Source organism: Synchiropus splendidus, chromosome 2 (genome assembly GCF_027744825.2).
Source record: "Synchiropus splendidus isolate RoL2022-P1 chromosome 2, RoL_Sspl_1.0, whole genome shotgun sequence".
Taxonomy (NCBI): Eukaryota; Metazoa; Chordata; class Actinopteri; order Syngnathiformes; family Callionymidae; genus Synchiropus; species Synchiropus splendidus.
The window spans coordinates 38,758,248-38,784,864 of NC_071335.1; the positions used below are offsets into that span (position 1 = coordinate 38,758,248).

A 26,617-nucleotide genomic window follows, 5' to 3' on the forward strand; every position below is an offset into this window, starting at 1 on the left:
ATCTGGATATAATGAATCTTTTGACCAGCATCCTATGGTGTTGATTATGATAAGTTGCGTTAACACTGAGATTTCAACCGCACCACCCTTAGATACTATTAATAGCGTAAACGTCACTGACCAAACAGTATGCACACAACCATACTGGCATGCTATTGGCCGAAACAAAATGCATAAAATGTATCTCTTTAAAAATGTCTCTGAAAGCGGATGGGCAATATGGCAAAATATATCATGAGTTATTTCTTTTAAATCATTTTCAGTTTTATCACAATTTGATTTTCTTATTCTAGTTTGGATAATTCCCAGACAAATCTTATACATTCTTTGCCTCGGCTTGCTTCGTAACTACAATTATTCTTTCTCTCATCACATTTTGGAGCGCATTTGTTCGATTCTGCATTTAGCTAACTTCTTAACCAAGGAGCAGACTTTGATAGGTTACGAGTCAATCAAGTTTTGAAGTGAGACGTCACGTTAGCCGTTAGCTTTGCTAGCTCTGTGGTGCAGACAGTCTTTGGCGTCGTGGGTCTGACAAGGAGCACTCCATCCTTCTGCTGTCAAGGCGTGTGATCAAGTTAGAGTCACGTCAGGTTTGAAAACAACCAGTTACGCATTTGACCAGCTTCTTCACTGTGAGTGTGTGGGAAGAGGAGCACTGCTGCGACTGGTGACCGAATCAAAGCATCAGCATAGATCTAAGGTGAAAAGAAAGAATGTGACCGAATCCATGTCATCTCCTCGTGTTAGTAGATGGTCAACACATTGTTCATGATTGTTGATGATTTAATGTTATCATATCACCCACCTCTATCTCTGGAAAAATGAGCTGAAACTGGACCATTTCCCACAGCACACCTGACAGTCTCTCACGGCACACTAGTTGATAAAAACATGTATTGGTCTCAATTACTGTTGTGTACGTTTGCATAGATGAGTATTTTTGCTGCTCATGTCATGTCAACCAATTTATTACTAGAAATATGCTCAGAGAATTATTTCAGTTTCCTATTATTTCATTTCCAGTTCTGCATCAGGACCCAGGTGTTTGTCAGTAGCACTTCCAAAACGCAATCCCTTGAACTGCACTTCCTAAAAAAAAAAATTCATAGTCAGCTTTTTGAGTTAATCTGAGTCAAACAGAGTCAAGCAAAAACAAAGGAGATCATGTATGAGAACAGTTTTAAAACATGCAATTTCCATGTCTTCATAACAATAATGCCGTCCATTTTTTACTGATTAACTTGAGGAAAATTGCTCAGGTTTGTTCATTGTATAAAATAACAAAATATATAAAATATAAAAAATATAAACATTAAATATAGCAAATGTCTATACCCTCGATCCATCGGATTATATTTGAAGAGGTTGTCCAACCCCGGCCGGGACTAGAATTGGTCCCAGCGAAGTGTGAAGACTCCGCTCCGGATTTTGCGGAAGTCCATCCGCGGGCTCTTCACAGATTCGCTGGTTTTCTGCTCCTGTCCTGATATCACTCCGCTGGCATGGTGGAGCAGTGGACCTGATTATTGTGATGGTGGCAGGCGGCAGTCTGTGTCTGCACACTTCCGCCACTGCTTCCACATCCGTGTTCAACACCGTCTGGACTCAAGTTGCCTCACAAGTGGACTAGCCAGGGCGCTTGCGTCTCCTCGGGTGCCTCAACGACATCTTCCCCAGGATTTCTTTCAGAACTAGCTAGTGGGAGATGCAAGTTCATAGGGAAACTACGGAGCCCGTTCGGTACAGGGAGCCAAACTTTTTCTCAAAGGACTGCACCGTGACACGGCCAGTGGACTGTTGCTGCCTCGCGGGACGGGTACCGAGTGCTGTGCTGTCCGCCGCCTGTTAACGCCGCTGATATATCGGGTTGTTTTGCGGTGCTATTGTGAGCAGCGTGGCGGCGGCTTTGTTGTTCAATTCCGAATGGGCTACGCTCGAGTTTCGCTCGGGCTGTCGGCTGTTCGTACGATCAGGAGCCGTTTCTTTTGAAGCATTTCTCATGAAGGACGGCCAGTAATACATGGCTGCGGGACTCGCTGCCCTTTAAACCTCGGCGGTTGTTGCTCTTGGTTCCAACCTCTGTCCGGTCTCCGCGGGGGCCGCAGAGTGAGGCAGTGGCCAAGCTGTTCTGGAAGAAAAGTTCCTTCAAAATAGCAGCCATTCGGCCGAGTGATGGGGGACTTTGCCTCCCCCGCTGCCGGACCCAACGGCAGTATCTGCATCAACAACACCATGAACCCGGGTGCCGGGAGCATGGTGCCTGCCGGTGCGGTGGGCATACCCAAACACAGCACCGTGGTGGAGAGGCTGAGGCAGCGGATAGAAGGCTGCAAGAGACACCACATCAGCTGTGAGACCAGGTACCAACAAGCCCGCGCCGAACAACTGGAGCTAGAGAGGAGGGAGACGGTCAGTCTCTACCAGCGGAGTCTGGAGCAAAGGTCCAAGAAGTCCGGCAGCAATAGCAGCAAGCAACCGCAGAGCAAGCAGACGGACTCTGACTCTGCGTCCACCACGGAACAGAGGAATAACACACTGATAGCGGTAAGGTTGTTCTCTGAGACACGCTGCTTCCAAACTTCCACACACTTGTGTTGACATCATGGCTCGCTATCCATATGATTTTGCGCTCTCCCAACGCCCACGACGAGACTTGCTGAGAATAGGAGTACATCTGGTCGAGTAGGAATCCTCTTTTAAACCCAAGTGTAACTTTAGTGCATTTCTGGGTAGAATAAAGTGACGTGGCCAAGTAAAATCAGCGTAGTTGCATGGTTCGGGGTAATAGTCACATCCACAACTTTAATTGAACTCCTGAAGAATGCTATGGTAACTTCCCCTTTCTTGCAAACTGGTTTTATATGCAGAGTAACACAGGAAGCGTTAAGTAGTTCTCTGCTCGTGGTCTGTCGGTTCTGTAACATCCTCTTGACATAAACAACCAGCCCCCTGTGTGAAAACCAATCACAGTCTCCTGTATGAGAGCAACACGAAGGCTGCTTGTCTGTGTCTGTCACGTTTCGAGCGTTTCTATGCTGGAAGATGGGAAATGATGCAGTGATAAAACATGCTCTTTGGATGTGGTGTACTGTTCAGCATTATATAAATGCTATATTGATTATCAATTGGTATCAAGTGGGTAGTGGCATCACTGGGATGATCGCTATATTCTGCTGGGTTTTGAAAATGTGGAGTGCATTTGGCTGTTAACTCTCGGCTAATCTCTCAGCGTTTAATAATCTTCGATCCTCCCCTTGCTCCCACCACGTCCCCCTTTCAGACAAGACCAAAGGACACATGTAACAATTGTCACCATTGTTTCCCTCTTTTGTGGCTGCTGAGGTCTTGGGTCCCCTGCTTTTGAAATGCAAAATCGTCTTTAATTTCAGTTACTGCCGTAGACAATATTTAAGGGGCCAGCGAGCCTGACTAGCAGCTCCTGCTTGAGAGAGTCGCCATAATTTTTATGGAGCAAGACCTCCCATCGGCCCTTGTGGACATTAAACTGGACCGCCCATTAGCTGGCTGACAATAATGATCCAGGAATGGATGCCGCTTAAAGACACAGACCCCCCACTCTTTCTTCTCTGGGTCGTGATGTTCATTCTCGAAACCACTCGCATGTCTTGTCTTTATTTGCTGAACAAGTTGATGGATAGGCCTATTTCATGAATTTAAAAGATGCAATGTCAATGAGGATGTTGCTCACTGAAGGAAGGAGCGGCAGCTAGATGGCTGTATGCGTTCATAGCTGGAACAGTCTTCCTCAGAAACCCTCAATGATGCAGTAGCTCGTATATCTCATGCACAAATGCCCCCAGATCCTTTTTGTATTTGGGTTTGACTAAAAATTGCGTTAAGGTGTACATTATGATGTGGTGACAAAATGTAATCATTTTGTCACAAATTACAAAACGCTCCAGCCTGGTGACATGTGTTGCATGCAGATCGCAAGATCAAACTACTCCTACAGTGAAATGGAATTGTATTGCTGTTGTCAATTTGAAACGGATTTAAAACTTCCTAACAAATATTGCTTCTGTTTTTATGTTACACTTGTCCTGAAATTATGGTGATTTGCCACAATCATCATTGGTCTCCAATCTTTGACAGGAAGCTGCTAACATGGTTGAGAACATGAGCCATACAAAGTTAGATCCCACTGAGGCAGCTTGAGTGTCAAAATACTTTCACCATATTGACTGGTCAATACTGTTCCTCATTGAGTTCAGTCATGATTTTGGGAGAATTCCAATTCCTCCCCTAATCCTCATCCTCAATCCTCAACCTCTGTCCTCAATCTTTAACCCTCAACCTCATTCCTCAAAACCAAGGGTTAAGAAACACTTCTGTTCCTTTAGAAATGTGACACTCTTTAATGCTGGTACGTCCTTAGCCTGTTGGGGGCAGCATTATGCCAAGCCCTGTTCTGTCTGTCAATTCAGAAGAAGAAGAAAAAGAAGGGGGAGGAGCTAGAGGCATTCATAGGATCAGCGACAATGCCGTCTGCAGCGGTGTTTATGTTTTTTATGTCACCATTAACAAAGAAAATACTTCAATGGCATCTTTGATTCTATGGAAGGGATTCTGGGTATTCCTCGATACCAAGGGAGCTCGTGGAGGTCCTCAGATTGAAAAAGCTACGTGCCGCAATCGTGTTCCACAATTTTACTTCCTAACAACTGAAACAGCCCACGCTCCTTGCCAGAATGTGTGTTTTTGTGGATTGAGGATTAAGGAAGGAACTGGAACGCACCCTTTGTTTCTCTAAATCAGGGGTCAGCAGAACCCAGCTCTAGAGCTGCATGCAGCTCTTAAACGAACTCCTAGTGGCTTTCAAATATGGTTTCTATAAGACGACAGACATTCTTAACATGTAAAATGTGTATAATAAATATTACATTTCAACATTTCCTTCAACAAAGATTTCCGTCATAGCCTGAGACAAGTTTTGGCAGGGCGCAGTGCCAACCAGGTGGCTGTTGTAAACAAATTGGCAAGTGCGCCATGGACCGTGGATCGTAAAGGGAAAAAGGGAAATATTGTGAATGAGAACAGAGGATTAAAGAAAGAGTGGACCAAATCATATGCTTTCATACAAACGGCATTCGTGTGGTGCGTCATTCTCTGAAGGATGTGCTACAGGGAAACAAATGGTCATATATTTGTAGCCGTAATCATTTCGATAGTAGGCTAGTGGGGGTGTGTACCAAACTCAGGTTCTTTTATGGCACTGAAATGTCTTGGTGGTAGCGGTTAGGGATGGGCGATAAGTCACGATATACCGCCAAAAACAATTTCTGCCATGAGAATTCTGCATATCACGATGAATTCGATAAACACGCAGCTCATTAGGTGCATTTGACTTGCATACATGAATAAGACGAGACCGTGACGGCATGCCGTGCTCTCTATCTCCGTGATGTTTGACAGCCGACACCGGCGTGCGACAGTTGTGGAGAGTTTGGTTGACTTTGGTTCATGATCATAGTTTTATACTCATTTTTAATACAGGAAACTTTCGATGACACTGGTTGACTCTGAGTCTCTCGATCGGTGTTTATTTCATTTGATGGACGCGGTCATCTGCCTTGGTTCACATCAACACATCCAGGTCTCACGCTGCACTGGCACCCCGGCAAAATAGTTGGATATTCGACAGACATCTGCTCGTGTGTTGGAGGTGGCGTACTCTTTCGCGTCCCCGATTAGGGTTCACTGATCACGAACACACTAATGGGCAGCGCTAATGCTACAACCTTGCATCAGTTAGGGACCATCACCAAATTCTGAAATGGTAGAATTAGTGAATTGGTGAAATCTTCAATAAGGCAATGGAAAAAGAACCATTTTAGAAGAGAGAATTGTGAAAAGGTTTTTCATCACACTAAAAGGACTGACGGTTTATATAATGATTTTGTGAATAGAATACAATACGATATTATATTGAAACATAAACAAATAATGATGTTGGAGAGAAACTCCACAAATAAGTTTCATCCTAAAACAGTTTCAAGAGAGACTGTAATATGTACAACTCATGGAAGAGAATGAAAATGTATTGAAAAAATGTAAAATGTAATGATAATTATCGTTGAAATGACATTTGTCATGATCATATTTTTTTGTCCATATCGCCCAAGCCTCGTAGCGAGTATCATAAGGCATTCTATACTTCGGTGCCAGGTTTCTGTACACTGACGGATGGCTCTCAAGTCTCACACATTCATTGTCTGACATGCTTTATAATCATCTCTCACGTAAGACGGGGCATTTCCCAACCGTTCACTGAGTGTCAGTGCAATTTAAATGCTGCGAAACATTCAGCAAGTAGAGGCTCTAGAGCAGGATCTGCGAGGAGAACCACTGGAGTCCGCTCATGTTCAGAAGTTGGTTTCTCTGTTTTTATCACTTTGTTTTCCCTGTTAGAAGTTGCACCTGTTTGCTCAATACGTGTCTATAGTAGGCAAATTAAAAGTGGGACTGAGGGGGTGACAGATATACCCGATGGAGTTGTGTCTGCACTAAAGTAGAGAGAAAAACGGACTGCTGCACCTCAGATGAGATGAGAAATGGAGAAAACGGTGTCGTGTGTGAAAGAGAGTCATTCCTCTCAGTGTTTATTTTATATCCATCAGCAGAGCAGGTAGCACAAGTAGCTCAAGAAGAGTCCTCTACCGGTCATTTCTGAGTACAGTGACATATGATAGTGGACATAAGGCAAGTCCCATATTATGATAGAATTGATTTGTGGTTTGTACAATAATTTTGTGAATATTAAGATTGATATTCACATTTGTAACATTCCCTCAATAGCATGGTTGTAGACAAACTCCAGCAATGCAAAGAACAGGTTTGAAAACTTAGTAAGTGATATGTCTCATCTTTTCGCTGAACTCTGTTAGTTGACCGTTTCGCATGGCTATGTTATTAACTAAACTTGTGTCTTGTATTTTTTATTTTCATAATTGATTGCTCAATGAAGCACTTCCCTCAATACGCACACATGCGTGCAGCTGCTGCGGACATCCATTCATTCATTCAAGTCTTTAGCCGCTGCCATATTATCATTATGACTGGCACTGCATGTGACGTCATTGTGAGCACTAAACACACGTTCAAATGCCAGGATAGGGAATTATTCACTGATGCCCAATCCACTTTTAGAGGCTGGGTCGATACCCGATTTTCAGTGACAAATTTTTTCTTTTCTTTTTTTTTTTGTCAATACATTTTTGGGGGAGAGGAGCAGATTCATGCCAATCTGAGTACTGCAGCCCAATTTATCGAACCATGTCTCTCTGGCAAGGATCATTAAACAGTTTTTTTTTCCTGTTTATACTTTTTTTTTGCCCTTTTCACTCATCCCTACTATACATGTGTTCAAACGGCTTAAATAACTTCCACTACGTGCTTGTTTCATGTTGTCTGTAGGGTGTATTGTGTTTTCATGAGCATCCTATAAGGGTTTAATGGTTCTCAGACACACCCAAGTTGGGGCAAGGACTAACCTGTAATTATGGAGAGTGTGCTTTCAAAGCAACTATTAGAGAGAAGGGACTTTGCATTTTCCCACCATAATGAGTGGTTAGATGGAGAAACGTCAGACCACTTCTCAGCCATCACTGCATTGACTTAATGATTTCTTTTTATTGTAGATGCTACATAGCATGTCCTGCTAAATAAAATGAGTTAAGTGTTCTGTGGGAGATGTAAGTGATGATACAATTAAGATAACATATCTTTTTTTAAGCAAACTGTTGGTGACGCCAGTTAGCTTCTAATGTGATACTCTGGCCGTGGCATGTTATTCGAAGCTACGGTATCATCCAAATGGTCATACTCCAGCTCACAATGCATACTCATTAACAGTGAAGGGAACAGAGATATTCAGATTTGGTATATAGTGCGCATGGGTAGGTATAGGTAACAGAAATGGTAACATTTATGAATGTCAAAAAAATAAGAAGAAAATGTCCATTACCTGTTTCTTGTATGAGCTTTTAACTAAACACCCTAATCATTTCCAATCTGATATTATGATATTGTATTAGTGATTAGATCGATCAGGACCTGAAACATATCAATATGCTTCTCTCCGTCGTTCTGATATATTAGTATCTGCCGTTTTTTTTTTTCATTTGAAAACTGTGGCTGTACCAGTTGGTTTGTTTGTGACCAACTTTCGGGATTTGTTTATTAGCCGACTCCCCGAAACAATCAGGATCAAAGGCGTTGGTTCCAAGTTGTCTTCCATTTTTAAATGGACACCTACAGCCAGCTGCAGGAGATGTCTGTGCTTTGATTGAAGCTGTATAGCAGCTTACATTGACACCACACGGAACAGCCAACAAGATATTTTGCTTGTGATGACATTGATGCACATCACAGGATCTCACTTAGTGCAACACTGAGACAAATATGCAATTACTTTCTACTACTACTTTCAATTGCTACTTTGAATTCAACACAACCAACTTTGGTGGTGGTGTAATTTCATGCATATTTAGGCATTGTTGGCACCCTTAAACTCGTATTGAAACACTAACACACTCTTAACTTTCCAATAATCCAGAGAACATAAGAGAAGAGGAGAAAAATGTGCTGCAGAACTCTTGGTGAAATCTCTCGAGTTAAATTTTTCAACCTGATGTATGTATGATGTGGCTTAGAGAAGGGAAAGGCTCTCAAATAAGTGGGTGTTTGGACACTGTAAATCACAGAGACAAATACATCCACGTTGAATTCTCCATCAGGGTTCTCAAAACTTGACTTGGGGACTGCCAGAGTCAAAGGTTTGCACGCTGGCGGAGAATGAGGTTTTTGCCATTAATCATCATTGGTAATTTTACATCATTGTATTTATTTTCATTGATGATGATGCATTGACTTCATGTCAATGTGAACCTCTTGATCTACGGGAAGGGCTCCTTTTAAAAAGATGGCTAGCACCAGATAACGTTCAACATTTCAAGATAAAATATAAGTCCTCACCTCAAATGTGCATCGCATGGTTTTTCACTATAATTAAGATGCTCTCTGAGAAGAAGAAAATCGAATTGTGTTGGATTGCCATTGTGCCCGGGCCCACAAGCTATGGTAACCATAAATGGAAACGTTACAATGCAACGGTGAATAAAAATGCAAGCGACAGTGTTGCTATATTTAAGTATTGCTGTGTTTAAGATGGGGGTGCAAAATCCCATTCCGAGAGTCATAAATGGCCCATGGACCACAAGTTTGAAACACCTTGCTTTAGAACCTTGGCCAAAATAGTGGCCAAGGTTCCGGTGCTGGGTTGAGACGTGGTGAATTATCATATTCAGCGAAAAGACTGCGCGGAAACTTCCTTTTCACTGAAGTATGATGAGACTATGATTTGGAGCATTACACAGGCACTGATTAAAACTTTAGGGTGTCCATCTGAAAGAGAAGTGGGCGTCCAATTTTTCATGTTTTGCAGTTCAGGGCGTCCACGGGATGCCCAGACGCCTCCTCTCGCTAAAAGCCTGGTCCTGGGTTTTTAATAGCTTTATATAAGATGCAAGGAAATGAGGAACAAACAAGGGCTAGATATGAAAATTTGTCTAAATGTAGTCCCATAAAAACCTAGTCAGTTTAAGTATGCCAGAGGACGCAGGTTAGCAACCCAATAATGAAGGTCGAAGTTGGGAAGGACCTGTCCCCCTGTTGATTTGGGCCTTTGAAGGTGACTCTTATTTAATCGTGGTCCTTTGCCCCACTGTATATAGGAGGAAATGACTGCGTTGAGGGTTTGAAAAAAAATGATCGAGGAATAAATAAAGGTAGAGTCTGAAGTGGACACTGAGAAAGGTGATTCAGAGAGATCCAAAAGTTCACCCCAATTGTTAATTGGAAAGAGGTCACTTTTGTTAAAATGTATTTTATATCCAGAAAGTGTGCCAAAAAAAATGGTGATATGGTGATAGAGATATGATTGGATGGGAGATGAAAAGCAGCAAGTTATCAGCATAAAGTGAGACCTTATGTTCTATATTGCCCCTCCAGGTGCCAGATGTATCCTGATGCAGGCTTTTAGTTAGACGGGCGTCAACAACACATTCGGGAGCCTCCTCAGAAGCAGAATAGATTATATCGATTAGTTGTCTTGTGTTAAAGTATGAGTCTTTTACAAAACCTGTTTGGTCTTTGGCTATGATTTGTGAAATGATGTTTTCCAGTCTGGAGGCAAGGACCTTAGCCAAAGTCTTATCATCTGTATGAAGAAGAGAAATCGGCCTATATGAGCCACATTCACTTGGATCTTTGCCGGGTTTTGCGATGAGGGTAATATATGCTTCTAAGAATGGTAATGGGAGACGACCATACTGGTGGGAGTCTAACAAAACTGAATTAAGTAAAAGGGCGAGTGACCGTGAAAGTTTCTTTAAAATTGAAGGACTGCAAATTCCTTCACTGTTCCATTCCATTCATTTTCCTGAATGGTAATGAGGGATCAGACTGGTCTCATCCAGAATCTGTATCGGTCCCTTATTGCAATGTTGACCGTGTAGAAATACCAATCCTACCAAATTTCCAATCAATGAGTTGAGTCTGTCTTTCAGTTGTTCTGCTGTAATTCCTATCCCAATGGCTGCTCTGCCAGCTGTGGAATGCATTCGCTGAACAGTGGTGCATTTTTAAAGTGATGCCTACGATCAGGAAATCCATTCCACAGTTTGCAACTATTTACATGCATTTCGCACCAGTGGGCTGAAACTTGTCTTACAATCATGTCTGCTGCCTTAGGTCTGCAACTATTATTTTAAGAATGGGATGTTCCATCGATTATTGATTATAAACAAAATCTGCACTTCATATCATTTTAACAATTCCTGTTCTATTTTTGACTGACTTACTGATTCTCCATTGGGAAAAAGGGAAGAGAAACAGGTCAGTTAGTATCAATATATTTGGGTATTGTTTATATTTTAGATTAAACAATGTTGTTGAAAGCATCACCTCAATATTATTTTTCTAACACTAATCAAGTTATCAAGTTATTCACACCACTCAATTATTTATTTCAACCCCTCAGTGTAGCTATACACCTAGACTTAAGATACAAGCTTGTCCATCCACCCTGCCATATAAATTTCTCTCCCGCTAAGATTTTTGTATGGCAGAGGAAACACATGTGGCACTTGTAATGTAAAGTCTTCTGTTTTTTGTTTTTTTTGATGTTGAAAAGTTTGCATGTTCACATTTTATGAATTGGGGAGTTTGACTTCCCTGGGCAAATACGTAATGAACTGCTGTTACCTAATGGTCTGTGTTGCTGCAGGATTTTGTGTACTATGTGCGCCTTGTTAGCTGCTCTCAAACACTGTAGCGCGGGACAGTCTGCCTTCAGCTCTGCTTGCTCCCTGGCACCAACCTCGCCCAGGAATGTCTCTCTCTCACATGCAGACTAGTACACACTCACTGTTGTCCTACTCCACACTTGGCAGCAGAGGCCATAGTGTGGGCGGCTGAGTGTTCATCAATCCGAGGTCTTCCTCCCTTCGCCCTTCCTATGAGCACGGCTTCTCTTGTTTCAGCTTTAGTAAAGTGCTAATGTAGCGTAGATGGTCTTGGTGGCTCTTGCCTTGTTAATGTCAGCTGGGACTGCTGCCCAAGAGCTATATTTAAACCTCTGAGCTGGCATGGAGCTGACGCTCCCCATTATGCTCTCTCTCACTCACACACACACACACACACACACACACACACACACACACACACACACACACACACACACACACACACACACACACACACACACACACACACACACACACACGCACACACTCACAGAGTGTGACGTCGCCATGTTGACTTGACATCATCAGCATGCTGTTTCGTCCACCTCTCTGTTCTGTCTTCACAGAAGTGCTTTCATTTTTGTGTGCCATGCTTCTTTTTGGTTTGTTGCTTTTTCATGTTGACATTTGCTGCTTTCACACCGGTGCTTAAATTTCTATGCACACATACTGGATGTTTTTGATTTGGTGAGGCCATGACCACATTCCCCTCCTCCCACGCTTTTGAAATATTCTACAAGAACACACACACTCAACACAGCTTGACTTCTCCCTCTGTTTAAAATGTTGTCATTTTCTGAGGTATTTCAGAAAGCGATTGTTTTGGTGTCCTGATCCAAAAGTAAACTTCTGGACTAAATTGTAGTACGATGATGGTTCTCCACATTGGTTGTTTGACACCAGATGGTGTCACATTTCCGACGCAAACAAAAGCAATACCAGATAAATTTTGCCTGTAAATGTACCCACCCACTTTACAGGTGTTGGTCTGATGATTTTTTTTGCCTACGAAACAGAAATGCTAGTTTATTTCGCAAGGAAGGGACATTCTGTTATTGTCTGTGCAGTGACAAGATGCATTGTAGTCTTACGAGATCACATGTGATGAAATTAGAGTGGAGACATCACAATAAGTGGAAAATACAACCCCGACAAGGAAGTGGACAAGATGATGGTAGTTTCATTACTTATTTAATTTTTCACTGAAGAATCCTGAAAGAAACATAAGTAAATGACAGGAATACAACCCGCGGAACTAAAGTTTCCTGCCCATACACCTAAATGAACAGACAAGGTGAGAATGGCTGGTTCCGCATCACGGTTCAGGAACTTGAACTGTGACCAAAACTGCCTGATAATCTTTGTGTGTCCCCCCCTCAAGTGAATGTTTTGTCTGAAGGTTAACACTTTGCCTGGTTGTTATGCAGTTGTTGTGAGCTCTGGTATTCCAGCTGCGTACTGAAGTTCAATAATCTTTTCAGTAACACAAAGTAGACCACTTGTTGATGTTGTGCAGGTTATTGATTCTTATTTTTTTTTTCTCTCATCATTGAATGCTTGTGCGGGTAAAATTTCTGGACGAACAACAGTACTGGCCATCCATCATTGTTAACAAACACTGAGCATGTCTATAATAACCCGAAAACTTCATGGCCTAAAACGTTCATTTTCCAATTTCCGGGGCTGTAACTGTGGGTCTGAAACTGCAGGCTTGAAAATGTGGTGGTGTGCGCTGGCATTTTGTACAGCTTCTTCAAGAAAGCAGTAGAACAGCAAAGCGACAACATTGAAGGGCCTCTTCTTCCCTGTAAAAGCCTACAGCTCTCTGCATGCAATAAGAGCCGGCACCTGATTGCAGTGACTCTCCAGAACTGTACACCTTTTTCAGTTTAGTTACTTTCCACCCATTGACTCGACTCATTTCTCTCTGCCATTCCATCTTTGTATAAATCTATATTTATATGATATTATTTTGTCCATCACAGAATGTGCAACATTTTGTTGTGTTTGAGTGCATTCCCAACTAGGGATGCTCCGATCAAGATTTTTGCTGCAGATCACAGAGACTGATCAGCCAGAGGGCAGATGACAATGAATTTTTAATCAAAATGACGAGACCTTCTGTGTACATGATGTGAAAAAATGAAACTACCGAACACGCTGAAATCGGCTGATCACGATCGGAACATCCCTATTCACAATAAAATCTCAAGTACTGATCTGGAAAAAACTTTCTGAAATGATTGTTGCTTCACACAACTTATTGAGCTGATCACATCTTGAAACCTGGTGAGTGTGCATCTGTGTGACACTTAAACCAAGCTGGGTTAACTCCGCCATACTGGCTGCTGGGATGGAATCAAGGCTCAACATTATCTGATCACTCTGTAGAGGAGTGGGCAAAATTTTTTGGTTGTCTCCAACCCATTAAGACGGCAAGAAAATTCTGCAACTGAAACCTGACATACCACTCCTCGAAAGTGACAACATCACAAAGCTCATCAAGAGAGGGCCAAGGGTTTGCAATGTCAACAGTGAAAAGTGGCTACTTCGATCCTGTTTCATATGTTTGATATCATCAGCATGTAAATGCAATATGTTTAAAAATATCAAACGGTGCCAAGCCTTTGACTGGTGGCATGCATGTACACATACAGCTTGACCTTGTTGAATATTAACCAATTGAAATGCAGTAAGTTACTGTGAAAGATAGAAACATGCACCTGTCCCTTACAATATTTTCTGTGTGGAGTTGGCACACAACTCTGCATGTTGTTGTGTGCGGCCTGTCCAGGCCGAACTGACAGCAGCTCTTCTTTTCGACTGCTCCGATCTGGAAGCCTGCGATGGAGCTGACGCAGCTTCGAAGATGTACGGTTATGATGATGAGGCATGCTTTGTTGCACCAAACATCCAGGTGAAAATGCTCCAATACTTATGATAGTTTCTGTCCGTTTTCGCCTCCACCATACTCGTCTCCCTCTTCACTTGTTGCTTGCATGTTGTGACTTGAGTGTGCGGATTGAAAAAAAACAACCTATTTTGTTGTTGTTCAGTACTCAAATTATTCAAGTAATTGTCTCACCCCATGTTTGCACATTATTTATATAATATATAATTTATTTAATAATTATCTTCCATTATTTATATAAGCAAAATCCAGCTGTATTCCCAGATATTGTTTACCAATAATACAAGTTCCACTTCGTGAAGGAGTATGTTGTCAGTTACATTAAACACAAGATGAAATTTTGCTGTTTTGTGTTCTGCCAAAAAAACAATAAAAAAAAAAAAAAATAAAAAAAAAAAAAAACCACAAGTTGAAAGTTGAAGTTGTTGGTTTCATAACCTACTCTACAATATCTATTCAAACTGTTTTACACACAGTGAGTGGATGAAAAGAAAATTAAGCATGGTGTCATAAGATTACCATGCACTAGTGAAGAGTACAGTGATGGGCTGTGTCTTCAGCAGGAAAAACGGTATGTTCAGTGTTGCAGTGAAGCTGACTCAAGAATGTGGTGACAGAAAAAGCTCATTCAGACGTGTAATGTCCATAAAGACCTCCTCTGCCCCCCTGCTTTGTCTCCTCACTGCAGGCATCATCTCCCTGTTACAGTCAGTTCGACTTGTTTTTGCCTGAGTGCTGTTAACTTGAACTAAATACACCGTCAGCAGCCTGGGCCATACATCACTTCCTGAATGATTCCAAAAATAGAATCAACAACGATCCAAACCAAGGAAAAACACCAGCTGGTTGTCCCCCAACTACACTCACTTTCTCCTTTCCTCCTTGTGCTTTAGCCGTTCTATCAACAATTCTTTTAGTCACTATGTTGATCCCAAAATACAATTGTGGTCAGACTGTGCGCATTCTGAGTCAGAGGAACATTAATGAATATCATGTTACACTTTCTGTTATGTGTGTTATATTTTTAAAGACAATCTTGCATCTCCTGTCTTGAAATTAAGGTAGCTTTGTGAAACTACTACACTGCACATTGTTTCTTTCACACAGACGAAGGCAGACCTACATGAAATGACCTTTTAACTTAGGAAATCTATGTTGCTTCACTGTATGTGGTAAAAGGCAACTCATATTGATGCTTGTTATGAATGTTGGAGGGTCGACACAAATAGCTAGAGTTAAGACAGGACTAAAAAAATCCTGACTCGACCGGATCAACCAGACAAACTACATTCTTTTCTCCCACAATTACCAGTTAAGAATTTCTCTGACATTTTCTGTAACTTTTTACTGAACTAAAATGTTTTGGTAATTGAGTTATGTCTTTTATTTGTGGGTTATATTGTTATATTGTCTTTTTAAAATCGTTATCATGATATAGTAGTCATATTTTTCAGATTATGGTGTTGAAATAGTAATATTAATGGGTTTTTTTTTGTATCATCTGTAACAGCTTCTACTCTTTGAGTTTTTATGTATTTTCTGTTTGATTTGCTGTTGTATTTTTTGTCTTGTTTTGGGGTGGATATGCTGGACCCAACGTGGACAGTACCCTCGCGCCTGGAGACTCTGCTATTGTGTGATTGTCCACACTACGGAACACAGTCAGCATTACATCCTAACTCCTTGCTGGTCATGCGACCTAACTGAGCCAGGAGGAACACACGAGGGAGTCGCACTGGAGCTGGGCATCAAGTGAGGCCACCATTGTGGAGTCTCTGTCCAGCAACATCAATGATGACAGCCTGATGAACGACGAGCTATCAGCGATAGTCCAGCATTTAAGGGAGAGTGAGGCATGATGCTAGCGAGCCATGGCTAGTGGCAGATGTGGCCTCCGTGCTAGACAGTGTCCTGCTCTCGTTCCATGACTTCTCTCACCATGTCAGTGCTGGGTTGCACATTTTATCCACCCTTGCTGTATGAGGGACTAATTCCATCGTTCCTTCCTGCTGACTGCTATCACAGTGGTGGTGACTCGACTCACTGTCCATTCTTGGCATTTGTTAGATTTTATTTTAGTATATTGCGTAGATGGCCACATGGCGGTCACATGGCAGTCTCGCCTTGCATGCTCACTAGGTTAGTTGGACACTCTAAAATTGTCCCCAAGTGTGTGTGTGCGCGTGGGTTTGAGCGTGCTCCCTGCAATGGACCGGCGACCTGTCCAGGGTGTATTCCCGCCTCTCGCTCAATGACTGCTGGGATAGGCTGCAGCATCCCCCTCAACGCTGAACAGGACTAAGCGGTGGTTAATTGACGACGTATGTATATTGCATTGTTTTTGTTATGATGTTAATTTTTTTCTTTCTCTAGTGTTGATTATCCGTTTTGTCTGTTTAGTATATTTCTGTCCTTTTCTGGTGCAGTCAGAAACTTTTCTGGAAATGTGACTGAACTGGGGATGCAACGATTTGTTGATGATGCGTTGCGGTTTTTGTAAACACACACAGCCCGTGTGATGAGCATTGAGAACTGGTTGTTATTCTGAAGCAGTGAAAAATTATCTGATTCTCTGGAATCATTAAGATATGCTAATTTCTGTTCCTTTAATTGGTTCCTGACTGAGGTCCGACTCAACTGGCTGCCGCTGTTGCGAGCCCCCGGCTCCACATCACCTCCACCGGCTGACTGCAGCACTCACAGTCACAGAGGAGTTGGAGCAACAACGGGCCATAGTGCTCAAAAGTGTAGCGTTGTTTTGTATGCAAAGATAATGCATCTTTAGGATGACCAAACCCCTTCGACGCCATGGTACAGTGATCAAAGGCTGTTTTGTGTTTGGTGTGTGACACCACACCCTCGAGCTAACGCCAGGCATTTTGGTTAGCCCGGGGCTAAATGTTGTTGTGAGAGGAGCTTGAATTTGTTTTTAATGATGTCACATCTAATATTTGCGCTTCTTCAGTAATTTTTTACACTGATGTAGCGAAGTGTCCTCTGTCTGTCTCCTAATAATACCCTGAACTGAATTAGGGAGTTATCCTGAAGGCATCGTTTTAGATTATTATTCAAATATGACCTTTTGAGCATGTTGATCAGATATGTTTTATGAAATACATATATGAACATTGATGATCTTAAATTCTTCTGGAGGACCAATTAAGACCTTTTGTTTTAAATAACTGGAGCTCTCTGTCAACTGTTTTATAGTTCATGCTTCACATGGTTATGTGTTCTTGGATTATATGTCATTATTTTAATATACAGTACATGTTTAAAATGTATGGTGTCAAAGTATCACAGTTGAGGTGATTTAAGCAAACAGATGTAAACAAAAGTAATCGCAATTGGTCGACTGATCGAAAAAATAATAGATTAGTGAACAACAAAAGTAATCGTTCGCTGCAGCCCAAGACTCGACAGTTTGTGGAACTGTTTCTTTTCTCTAGAGGGCAGATGAAGGTAAGCGAAGTCGGAAAAGAACTGATGCAGAGTGGGCACAGCTGCACGTACGCATGACCCTCCCACTCCCCTCTTTGTCTGTCTCTCCCTCTGCTTCCCCCTTTCTCTTCTGAGTGGTTGTTTTTGTGGATTGTTCTCCTGCTGTTGTCATAGCGACTGATGCAGACAGCCATACAGGCTGTGTGTCGGCGAGGATATGTCAAAGGTTTGTGTATGTATGTGTGCCTGTGTGTACACGTGTGTGTTTTGGGCTTTAAGAAAGTGTTTGGAGAATAATGTAATCCCTGGTCAGTCAGAGAAGTTTTGGAAAAAAGCGAGTTCTGTTTGTGATGGTTGCTGGAGAAAAGCTTGTGAGTGCACATTGCACAGAAAGTGTCCCCCAAACTGTGGAGCCAGGGTTGTGTGTGTGTGTCTGCCCTCACGGACTACTCTGATTGGACAACATTGGGGGTCTATAAATAGACAGAGTGAGAGAGAGGTCTAAAAATAGATGAACAATAAGTAGTGGGTGGGTTACAAATGATGAGGAACATACAAGTACAACTCCCGCTTGTGTGTGTATGTGAATGAGCTAGACTTAGAGTGTACCGTATTTTCCGGACTACAGAGTGCACCGGAATATTAGCCTCACCCACCAAATCTAAGAAGGAAAATGGATCTTTTTCATACATAAGCCGCACCGCTCTATAATCCGCGGGTGCACTGTTGCTGTCTGTGCCACAGAAAATGCATGAGGATCACTTCTAGCAATCCTCTAGTACTAGTTTTGAAAACGGGGTCCAGTGTCCAGAGTGACTCATGAAACAATCTTGCCAATGTTCTGAACTCCAGTCATGAACTCCTCACATCTTATTTACATTTAAAGTGTTCAAAAAGCGCTGTTTTCACCCTCCAGTAGATCGTCTCTGTTAGCAGAGCTGCGGACACACGGGCGAAAACAGCGCAATTTGAGTGCTTTAAAGGTAAATAAAACGCCCGTGATGTCATCGGTTTGATGTGACGAAGCTCAATATTTTTGCCAGCAAAGAGCATGCTCATTAGACTGTAAAAACTCGGGATGCTCCGAGAGACAGGAGCACTCAGCTGAAGCAGCTGTCTTCAACCTCTTTCATGAAAGTTCTCACTTTGGACGTTTGCAAACGTTTCAGATTCAGGTGGTGGACCGCGAACGCTGCATCTGACACACACAAGACTGCAGCGGATTCGGCCGCGGTTGATTCCGTCTTAAAACGACACCTGAGAATGGCTGCTCATCTGGCGCAGTGAAATTAATGATTATTTCTCGGGCAATATGCTTCACGTTCTGAACACTCAGACCGGCGAGTGTCCGCGAGTGACCCCTGGTTCCTGCAGTTTCACTTTCATGAGCACCAGAAAACTCACTGTGCTCTGTCAAGTGCTGGTGTTTTAAATATCGTATTGAATTTGTGGCACCTTTTAACGTGAATGTGCTGCAGGATGCAAACTTGACATGACAGACTGAAAAAAGCTTCCGCATTAGACACGGCGTTGCCAAGCGAGTGGCGAGTCGGCAGGGAGGAGCGGACGCATCACAAACCGCGGACGGTGCCTCATCAGAAAGGCTGCTGTCACATGTGATCGGATTTTGTGACCGGCAATGACAGGCAGTGGTCAGCATTCACAGATCACAACAAGTTCAGCCTTTCATAATCGGTGACCGATTGATTGGAATATCCCTAAAAATCCATATATTAGCCGCATTGTTTAATAAGCCGCAGGGTTCAGACCGCGAGAAAAAAGTTGCGGCTTATAGTCCGGAAAATACGGTAGTTTAACTTATACCTCAAACTCAAGTATGGAGAAAATGATCTCAAAACGAGATACTTCGATGTTTGCTGTTGTAGTTCTACAATTACAGACCACGTCACATGAGGTCGATGCTCATTTGAGCACAGATCACACGATGCCAATGAGCCCAAATGCATTTTACTACATAATACAAAACCGTAAGACATGTAACAAAATCACGAAATTTCACTAAATGAAAAAGTTACAAAACATAACACAAAGATACACAATATAAAGAATATTTCCTCAATTAATCATGTTTTTGACTGCTCAATTAGCTTAAGTGATTACCAGTAAAAAACGGTGTCTGTCTCAAATCAATAAATTGTGATTTTGCGCTTAATAACTGAGACTGACTGACTGATCATGGCGGAGTGAACCTGAGCTGCATGCATTACAACACACCCAATATACTGTATGTTCGTTGAAGTGTTTTATTTATGGTGTTGGCGTTTGGGTCTGCTCCTGAGCTGAGCTACAGTGGTTCCTCACATGCCCATTACATCCGTCAGTATGTAATGGGCAGATTTTGCACATATTCACGCTGTCACCGCACTAATGGAGACTTTACTAATGCCCTGAAGTCATCTGTGCTACATCATGCTGTTCTTGTTCGGAAACATCCACAACTCCACTGTTGGAACAACTCGAACTGCGCAATGTCATGACGTCACTGCCCACCTACAGAGTGGACATGTAGCAGCTGACCCAAAGATGCTGGGAGCGGCTTCTTCATCCTCAACAGTGACATGAATCTTGTCATACACTTGGACATTGTTGTTGTTAATGAATAAATTAAATAATTTCAGTGTTAAACCTTTTTCTTTGTAATTCTTTTTACATTTGAGCACATGGCAACAATATCATTGCAATAATGGTGACCTTGCTTTTGGTCATTATAACCATAGCATGACATTTTCATAGTGTTGCATCACTAATAATCATACTCATTAAGATAGAATACACGCCTGGTACGTCAAGCACTTGTTTCAAGGCATTGAGTTGTTCTCATGACTGAGTCATCAAAGCAAAATATATTTCTCTGTGAAAAATAAATGTTTGCTAAAAGGCGTAGTAGTTGCACAGTGTAGCCTGACAAGTGTGTGTTTACCTGTTGGTTGATTTCATCAAGAATGCATCAGTGTTGTGATATGACTTGCTTTAACTTTGATGTTTTCATTCTGAATTGTTATCCAGAAGTGAAGCTCTCATTGCCATCATTTACTGCGAAGCTAAATTCCAAATGACTAAAAGATATCACAAGACAGATTCCCACCTTCATCCTCCTACTACTCTTTATTCAGAGCCCTCACAAGTCTGTAATTATGTTCAGTGGCTGAGCCAGTTGTGAGGGTGGGAGTGTGTGTGCTCTTCATTTGCCTGCATGTTTAAGGCCTGTTATCAATGCTCTTTAAGAGAGCAAAAATTATACGAAATGTTTCAGGGAGCAGACCTGGAGTGTGCGTGTGTGCATCTTGGATAATAGTTTCCAGGATTGTCTTTTAATATGATCTCTGCCCTTTGGAGAAAGGTTTTTATTTCCGTGTGTGTGCGTGCGTGTGTGTGTGAGACTTTGTAAGTGACTCACCTGTTTTGGTGGAAATACTGTATTCCCACCATTATCCAGTCTCTGTGATCGATCCAGACACACAGTGTTCTCTTAGTCTAGGGGTAAAATTCAAACTATTCAAATGTATGTTAATGTAAAATAAATGGGACTATAAAGCAGAACTTACTAGTGCGGATCACCATCGCCTACAGTCTACATGGGTTGCTCGTAAACCAACATAGCGGACTTATGAGATCCATTTATTTCTGACGTCCATTGATGAGGTCTCAGAATGGTCACAGAGGATGCAGGTTTTGTTTGTCGCTATGACATACAATACTTTTGGGCTGGCATGTGTTGTGTTGGAATAGAGAGCGAGACTGGAATCTTTTCCAAATGATTGTGACTCTTACTGTTTTCTCAATGTTTGCACAAGGGATGAACACTATGGACAAAATTTCATATCCAGAAAGAGCATGCTCGAGATCGAGACGATGTAGGGTTGCAGTTTCTCTCAATACACTCTTTGTAAAGTGGGCAGTGGAATTGTTTCAGTTGATGGAAGTAGTTTGTTGTGCTGCTTTGCTTCGCCATAATTTTTTGCGCAACCTCGTTCTGGTCTTCATATTTTGTGGCCACTAAATCAGATGAACATGCAGACTCTGCACCAACAGTACGCTCGTCACTTATGTTTATACTCTCCGCTCTGTATGTGTCAGTGTCTGTCTCACTCGCTACGTTCCTTCCCAGGTGGTTGCCATTGGCTTATTTTAGGTGTCAATCAACAACAAACATGAAAGGAGGTTTGTGGTTGGCTGGTCGTAGCTGCAGACTGAAGGACGGGTGTGACGTTCACAGCTGCCTCGACCTTTTGCTGTCTGTCTTGATGTGGTGCTGGATTATAGGGGTTACATAATGCACTCTGAGCTTCAAGCATACGCTAAGAGGATTAGTGCAAGTCTACTAAAGAGACTGGTACGCACACGGACGTATACACATATACATAGGGCGACTCCACAACCTCTGTCCACCTGCATAAGCAGGGTGCTTGCAACAAACCCACAGAGGGACGCTCACGTGATGCCCGTTGTTTGGACACATGCTCATGTGCACACACACACACATGTATCTAGGCATGGAGACTGTCGATGTCAAAGAAAGTTTTGGTGTGTTGTCCATTGACTTTTTCAAAATTGTCACTCATCACATTGTGTTACTGTACCACACACACAAATAAAATAAATGTCTGTTCTATGACACAATGCTCATTGATGTCCGTAGATATTGGTTTAGTCTGGCTGAAGGACACATTTTCTGCTTTTTGTTAGTAGCCGAGACCTGATATCACTCTCCTCACTCAGACCATTGAGTTCATTATGTTCTCATTTTGACTGCATTGATCAATTATCACTGGTGTCTTTATAAATCGGTTTCTGTTCTTCCACTGGTGTACTATTACAACTTTTCCATGACTTTTGTCAAGGATGTTCTTTTCAATTCTTCCTTTCCTCCCCCATTCCCATTCTAACCTCATCTGATCATTTCTGGTTCCGGGCAGCACTAAAATTCTGAAGATCTCAAAATCTGCACCTCTGCAGGTCATTGTTGTCGTGAGTTGCAAAACACAGTTAATATGAGGTTTGTTATGTGTTTATCAGCGAAGACGGAGGGACATGCATACAATAATTAGTACCATTTCTCAACTGACTATCTAAATTTCTGTAGGATCTCACAATTTTATTGGGTTGAGATTATCCAATCAACAGTTTTAATTTACTATGTTGGTGCATCACTTAAGGTTCTAGTCATATATATTTCTGTGTAACTTCAAAAACTATTATTGAATATGAAATGTATGTGTTGTAACTTCACAAATATAAACAGGTAAAATACAGCTGCCTGTAAAGTAACGACTCAACCAGTCACTGTTGAATAACAAGGACACATGTAACACTCAAATTTCAGGCAAGGAGACACGAAAAATAAAAGCTGATTATATTATATACATTAAAAGATATTTGTAAATAGTTTAAAACTTATCTGAATATGCTCTCAAGGGTCACTCTCTCTCCACTGGGCTGCACTTTGCCCAGGTCTGCTGTAGATGGTCATAGGTGTTTTTTTTTTTACTTTGTTGTTGTTGCTTTGAGACCCTTTTTTGCAGAAGCCAGCAACAGTGAGGCCTACGCATTGGTAAATACCCCATGGGTCTATTCATGTAGTGATTTTCAACAGCTGTGCGTGGCCCACAAGTGTGCCATGAGAGACTGTCAAGTGTGCGGTGGGAAATGATCCAGTTTCACCCAATAAACAATGAACAATTAGAACCTGTTGACAAGCTATCAACATGAGAAGACTACATAGATTCAGTCACATTCTTTCTATACACTACAGTATGCTGACGCTACTCATCAATCACTTGCAGCACGCACTGTTGTGCGCAATGCTCCTCTTCCCACATACCGGTCAAATGTACAACTTCAAGTTGTCTCCAAAAAGAGGGAGAATCGTTTTGAAGCAAGCTGGAGCAAAGAATGTCATGATATGTCGAGATGTGTCTGGAAAGCCAGATTCACCCCATGCAAAAGACATTGTGATAAAATTGAAGCAGTTATTGCCATATTTTTGCCGTATAGCCCACCCCTTTGTGGAAACGTTTTTAAACAAATACGTTTTCTGCCATTTGTTTCTGCAAATAGCATGGGAAAGTGTCAGCAGCTACAATTTGCCTCAAATTTTAAGGGATTTTCTACGGGACTTTCAACTAAGCACAATTTTGCTTTGGCCAAGATATTGTTGGTGGTGTGCCTCAGGATTTTTTCAATGAACAAAGTGTGCCGTGGCTTGAAAGAGGTTGAAAAACACTGTATTAATGAGCCCTTGTCATTTGTGTAGTTGCTGGACAATCTGTTGCTTTTCTCGTCTTTTAATTTCCTCTTCTCTTCCTGCAATCTACCTAGACACTTCTCCCCTTGCTCTCCTCTCCTCTCTCTCTTTCTTTGGCCCAGCCAGCCACAGGAATGTATCTCGAGGAACGCCTGGCGAGACGAACTGGACCAAACGAGTTGAGAGCGGTGCCGGAGCCTGGCTGTCTCCTCACTCTCATCCCCTCAGCCGCTCTCTCCCCTGATTTCCTTCCGTGGCGCTCCAGCTCCCTGATCCATGTTTTCCATCTCTCTCTCTCCCCCCTGTAGTTTTCATCCCTTTTCTCCAAATCCATTACTGCTCTTTTTCTCCTCCATCTTTCTCTCTCCCCTCCTCACCCCTTTCTCTTGCCTTTCTCCTCCATTTCTCTGGCACGATAGCTGGACAAAGAAATCTTTTGAATGCCTTCGTGTGTAGGAGGTGGACCTCTAGGGAGGGGATCTTGTGGATGTCTGCCATGTGCGTGAATGTGTGTGCGTATGTATTTAAGCCTTAAGCTATAGCTACAAGCGTGGAGAGTGCAACCTGAGACAAGCACGCACGCACACACTTCTGTCCATCAGACAGCATGTTGCGCTCGCTCCCTGTGTCTCAGTCACTTTGGAGGCTATTCTAATTGGCTTATAGTGCTCTTGTTACCAGAGAGGAAACCCTTTGCCCCACCCCCACCTACTCTGCAATCCTCTTTCTTACTCTTGGTAATCGGTTGTAGGGTGGGTGTGTGCATGAATGACTTGAGGGATGGGTTCAGAATCAGTTCCCCTCAGGGGCACCGGGATGTTGTGACCATCTTGGCGTTGGGACAATATAGTTTAGTCTCGTGCAAGCACGTGCTTGTGCCTGTTTATAAGGTACTCCGATAATTAGTGCTCCATTTCAGGAGGCGAGTGCTGACTCCCAACAGTCCCTATCAGAATACTGCTGACCGGCCTCTTCACATATCTTTGCTAGCCACATGCTGGCCACAGCCACAAGAGATGATGGTCAGTTTTCCTTCGCAAAATGTTTATTTTCTTGAAAATCTCCGTTATGAATATCCTGATGATCTTTTCAGTGGTAGGAATTACTTGCTGACTGCATTATTCATGCAGTGACGCCTAGCAGGATTTAAAGCAGCTGTAAATTGAAACAACCTTGCAATGCCAACCATCGATTTTCCAATTGTTCAACAGGCATGGTTATATTCATGTATTAGAGTCGGAATTGGTGCAGAATCTTCAATAATGAGGATGCTGTAGCAAGGTGAAGCATGACCTGATACAAAAGGCAAGGTGAGGTGCGTAGACGACCAAGGAGAGGCTCTAAGTAACTGTTGCCCTGCTCCATTGGAAGAAGGCAAATGAGGTGACCTAGGCACCTTGTTTAGTTGCCTCCTCTGGGATGTTTTCTGGGTATGTCCAGTGGGGAGGTGGCCCCAGAAGTGATCAAGGAATTACTCTTTGGCCCTTTTCCATTACAACTTCTGCAACCGAACAACCTTCTACAGTGTGGCTCTGACCCGTGCAAAGGGCCAATGTGCAAAGAGGGAAAGTTAGAGGAGGGGTCAGTTGTGACACTTGAGGTGGAGCTGCAAAAGCCAGTGTTAAGTTCTGAGGGGATATGACAGACGGATCGATAGATCGTACATGTCAGGAATTTAATTTGTATCATTCTGAACTGATTAAATGATTGTTAATGATCACAATTTTTACTCCAAATATGATTTTATGATGGGACCTTTGCCATCATAAGCATGATTGTACTAAACAATTTACTGCCAATATGACGGCCAAGTACAATTTAACTATATTTTTTACAACAATCAATACTACAATTATGAGTCTTTATTCAGAGTGTGATCGATTTTAATGTTTAAACCTCAATCTTTGATTTGCATGTGTAATTTGTGTTCAGACAATTAATTGACACCTTACATTGTTTAATGATATGACTGTGGCCAGATATGTACTTCTAGCACATCTAAATGTGCATGAGCTCCATAGAGCGGCAATGGTCGTCCAGAATGTATTCAGATGTAACACTGTTCAGATGTGGAATTTTAATGTAGGGCCAGGATGCCTGTCACCCAGTCTTACCTGGGCACGGGGCATTCACGTGCAAATCAACCCTGTTGTAACCATCCTGAAACATCATGATATGCCTGTTACATGTGAATATATCCTCAGCAACTAGTGTTACTCTTCCATGCAATGATGTATATGTCATTGTTCACTACTGACAACCTGGGCATCATATTAATGATTCTCTGTGTTTATAAGCTCCATAAAGTCACATTATCAGCATTATGCAATTTGTTCAATTTTCTCTTGTCATATTTGTTATGTGTGTCTCTGGGATTTACTTTTAGTTTAAAATGTGTGGACTATAATTTGTCCACTTATTATTCGATTTATTATTATTTTTGATCTGATGAGTAGAATTAAAAAAATTACATCATGTTCTTTCTACCGTTCAGTGACAATTGAGCAGGTCCTCCTTAAGTGTAAAATGAGAAAGCAACATTCCCTCTTCTCATTGGCTGGTCGGGAGATGTGGGCAGGGCCTCTGTCACCAACAGGAGATCTCTCTATATTTCCAGATTAATATACATTTACCACTCTGATCAGACGAGGCCATGACTAAGTGTTGTGTGCG

General features: G+C 42.2%; 1 protein-coding gene across 1 annotated transcript in view; it reads left to right on the forward strand.

Annotated features, from left to right (window-relative positions):
* The first annotated feature begins 1,475 nt into the window (after window positions 1–1,475).
* The window catches only part of LOC128753317 (mastermind-like protein 3), a 78,000-nt gene continuing 52,858 nt past the window's right edge, over window positions 1,476–26,617 (forward strand). The window contains exon 1 of the mRNA XM_053854903.1: window positions 1,476–2,547. Coding sequence (XP_053710878.1) covers window positions 2,176–2,547 — 372 coding nt within the window. The 5' untranslated portion in view covers window positions 1,476–2,175. The remainder of the gene's footprint in view (window positions 2,548–26,617) is intronic.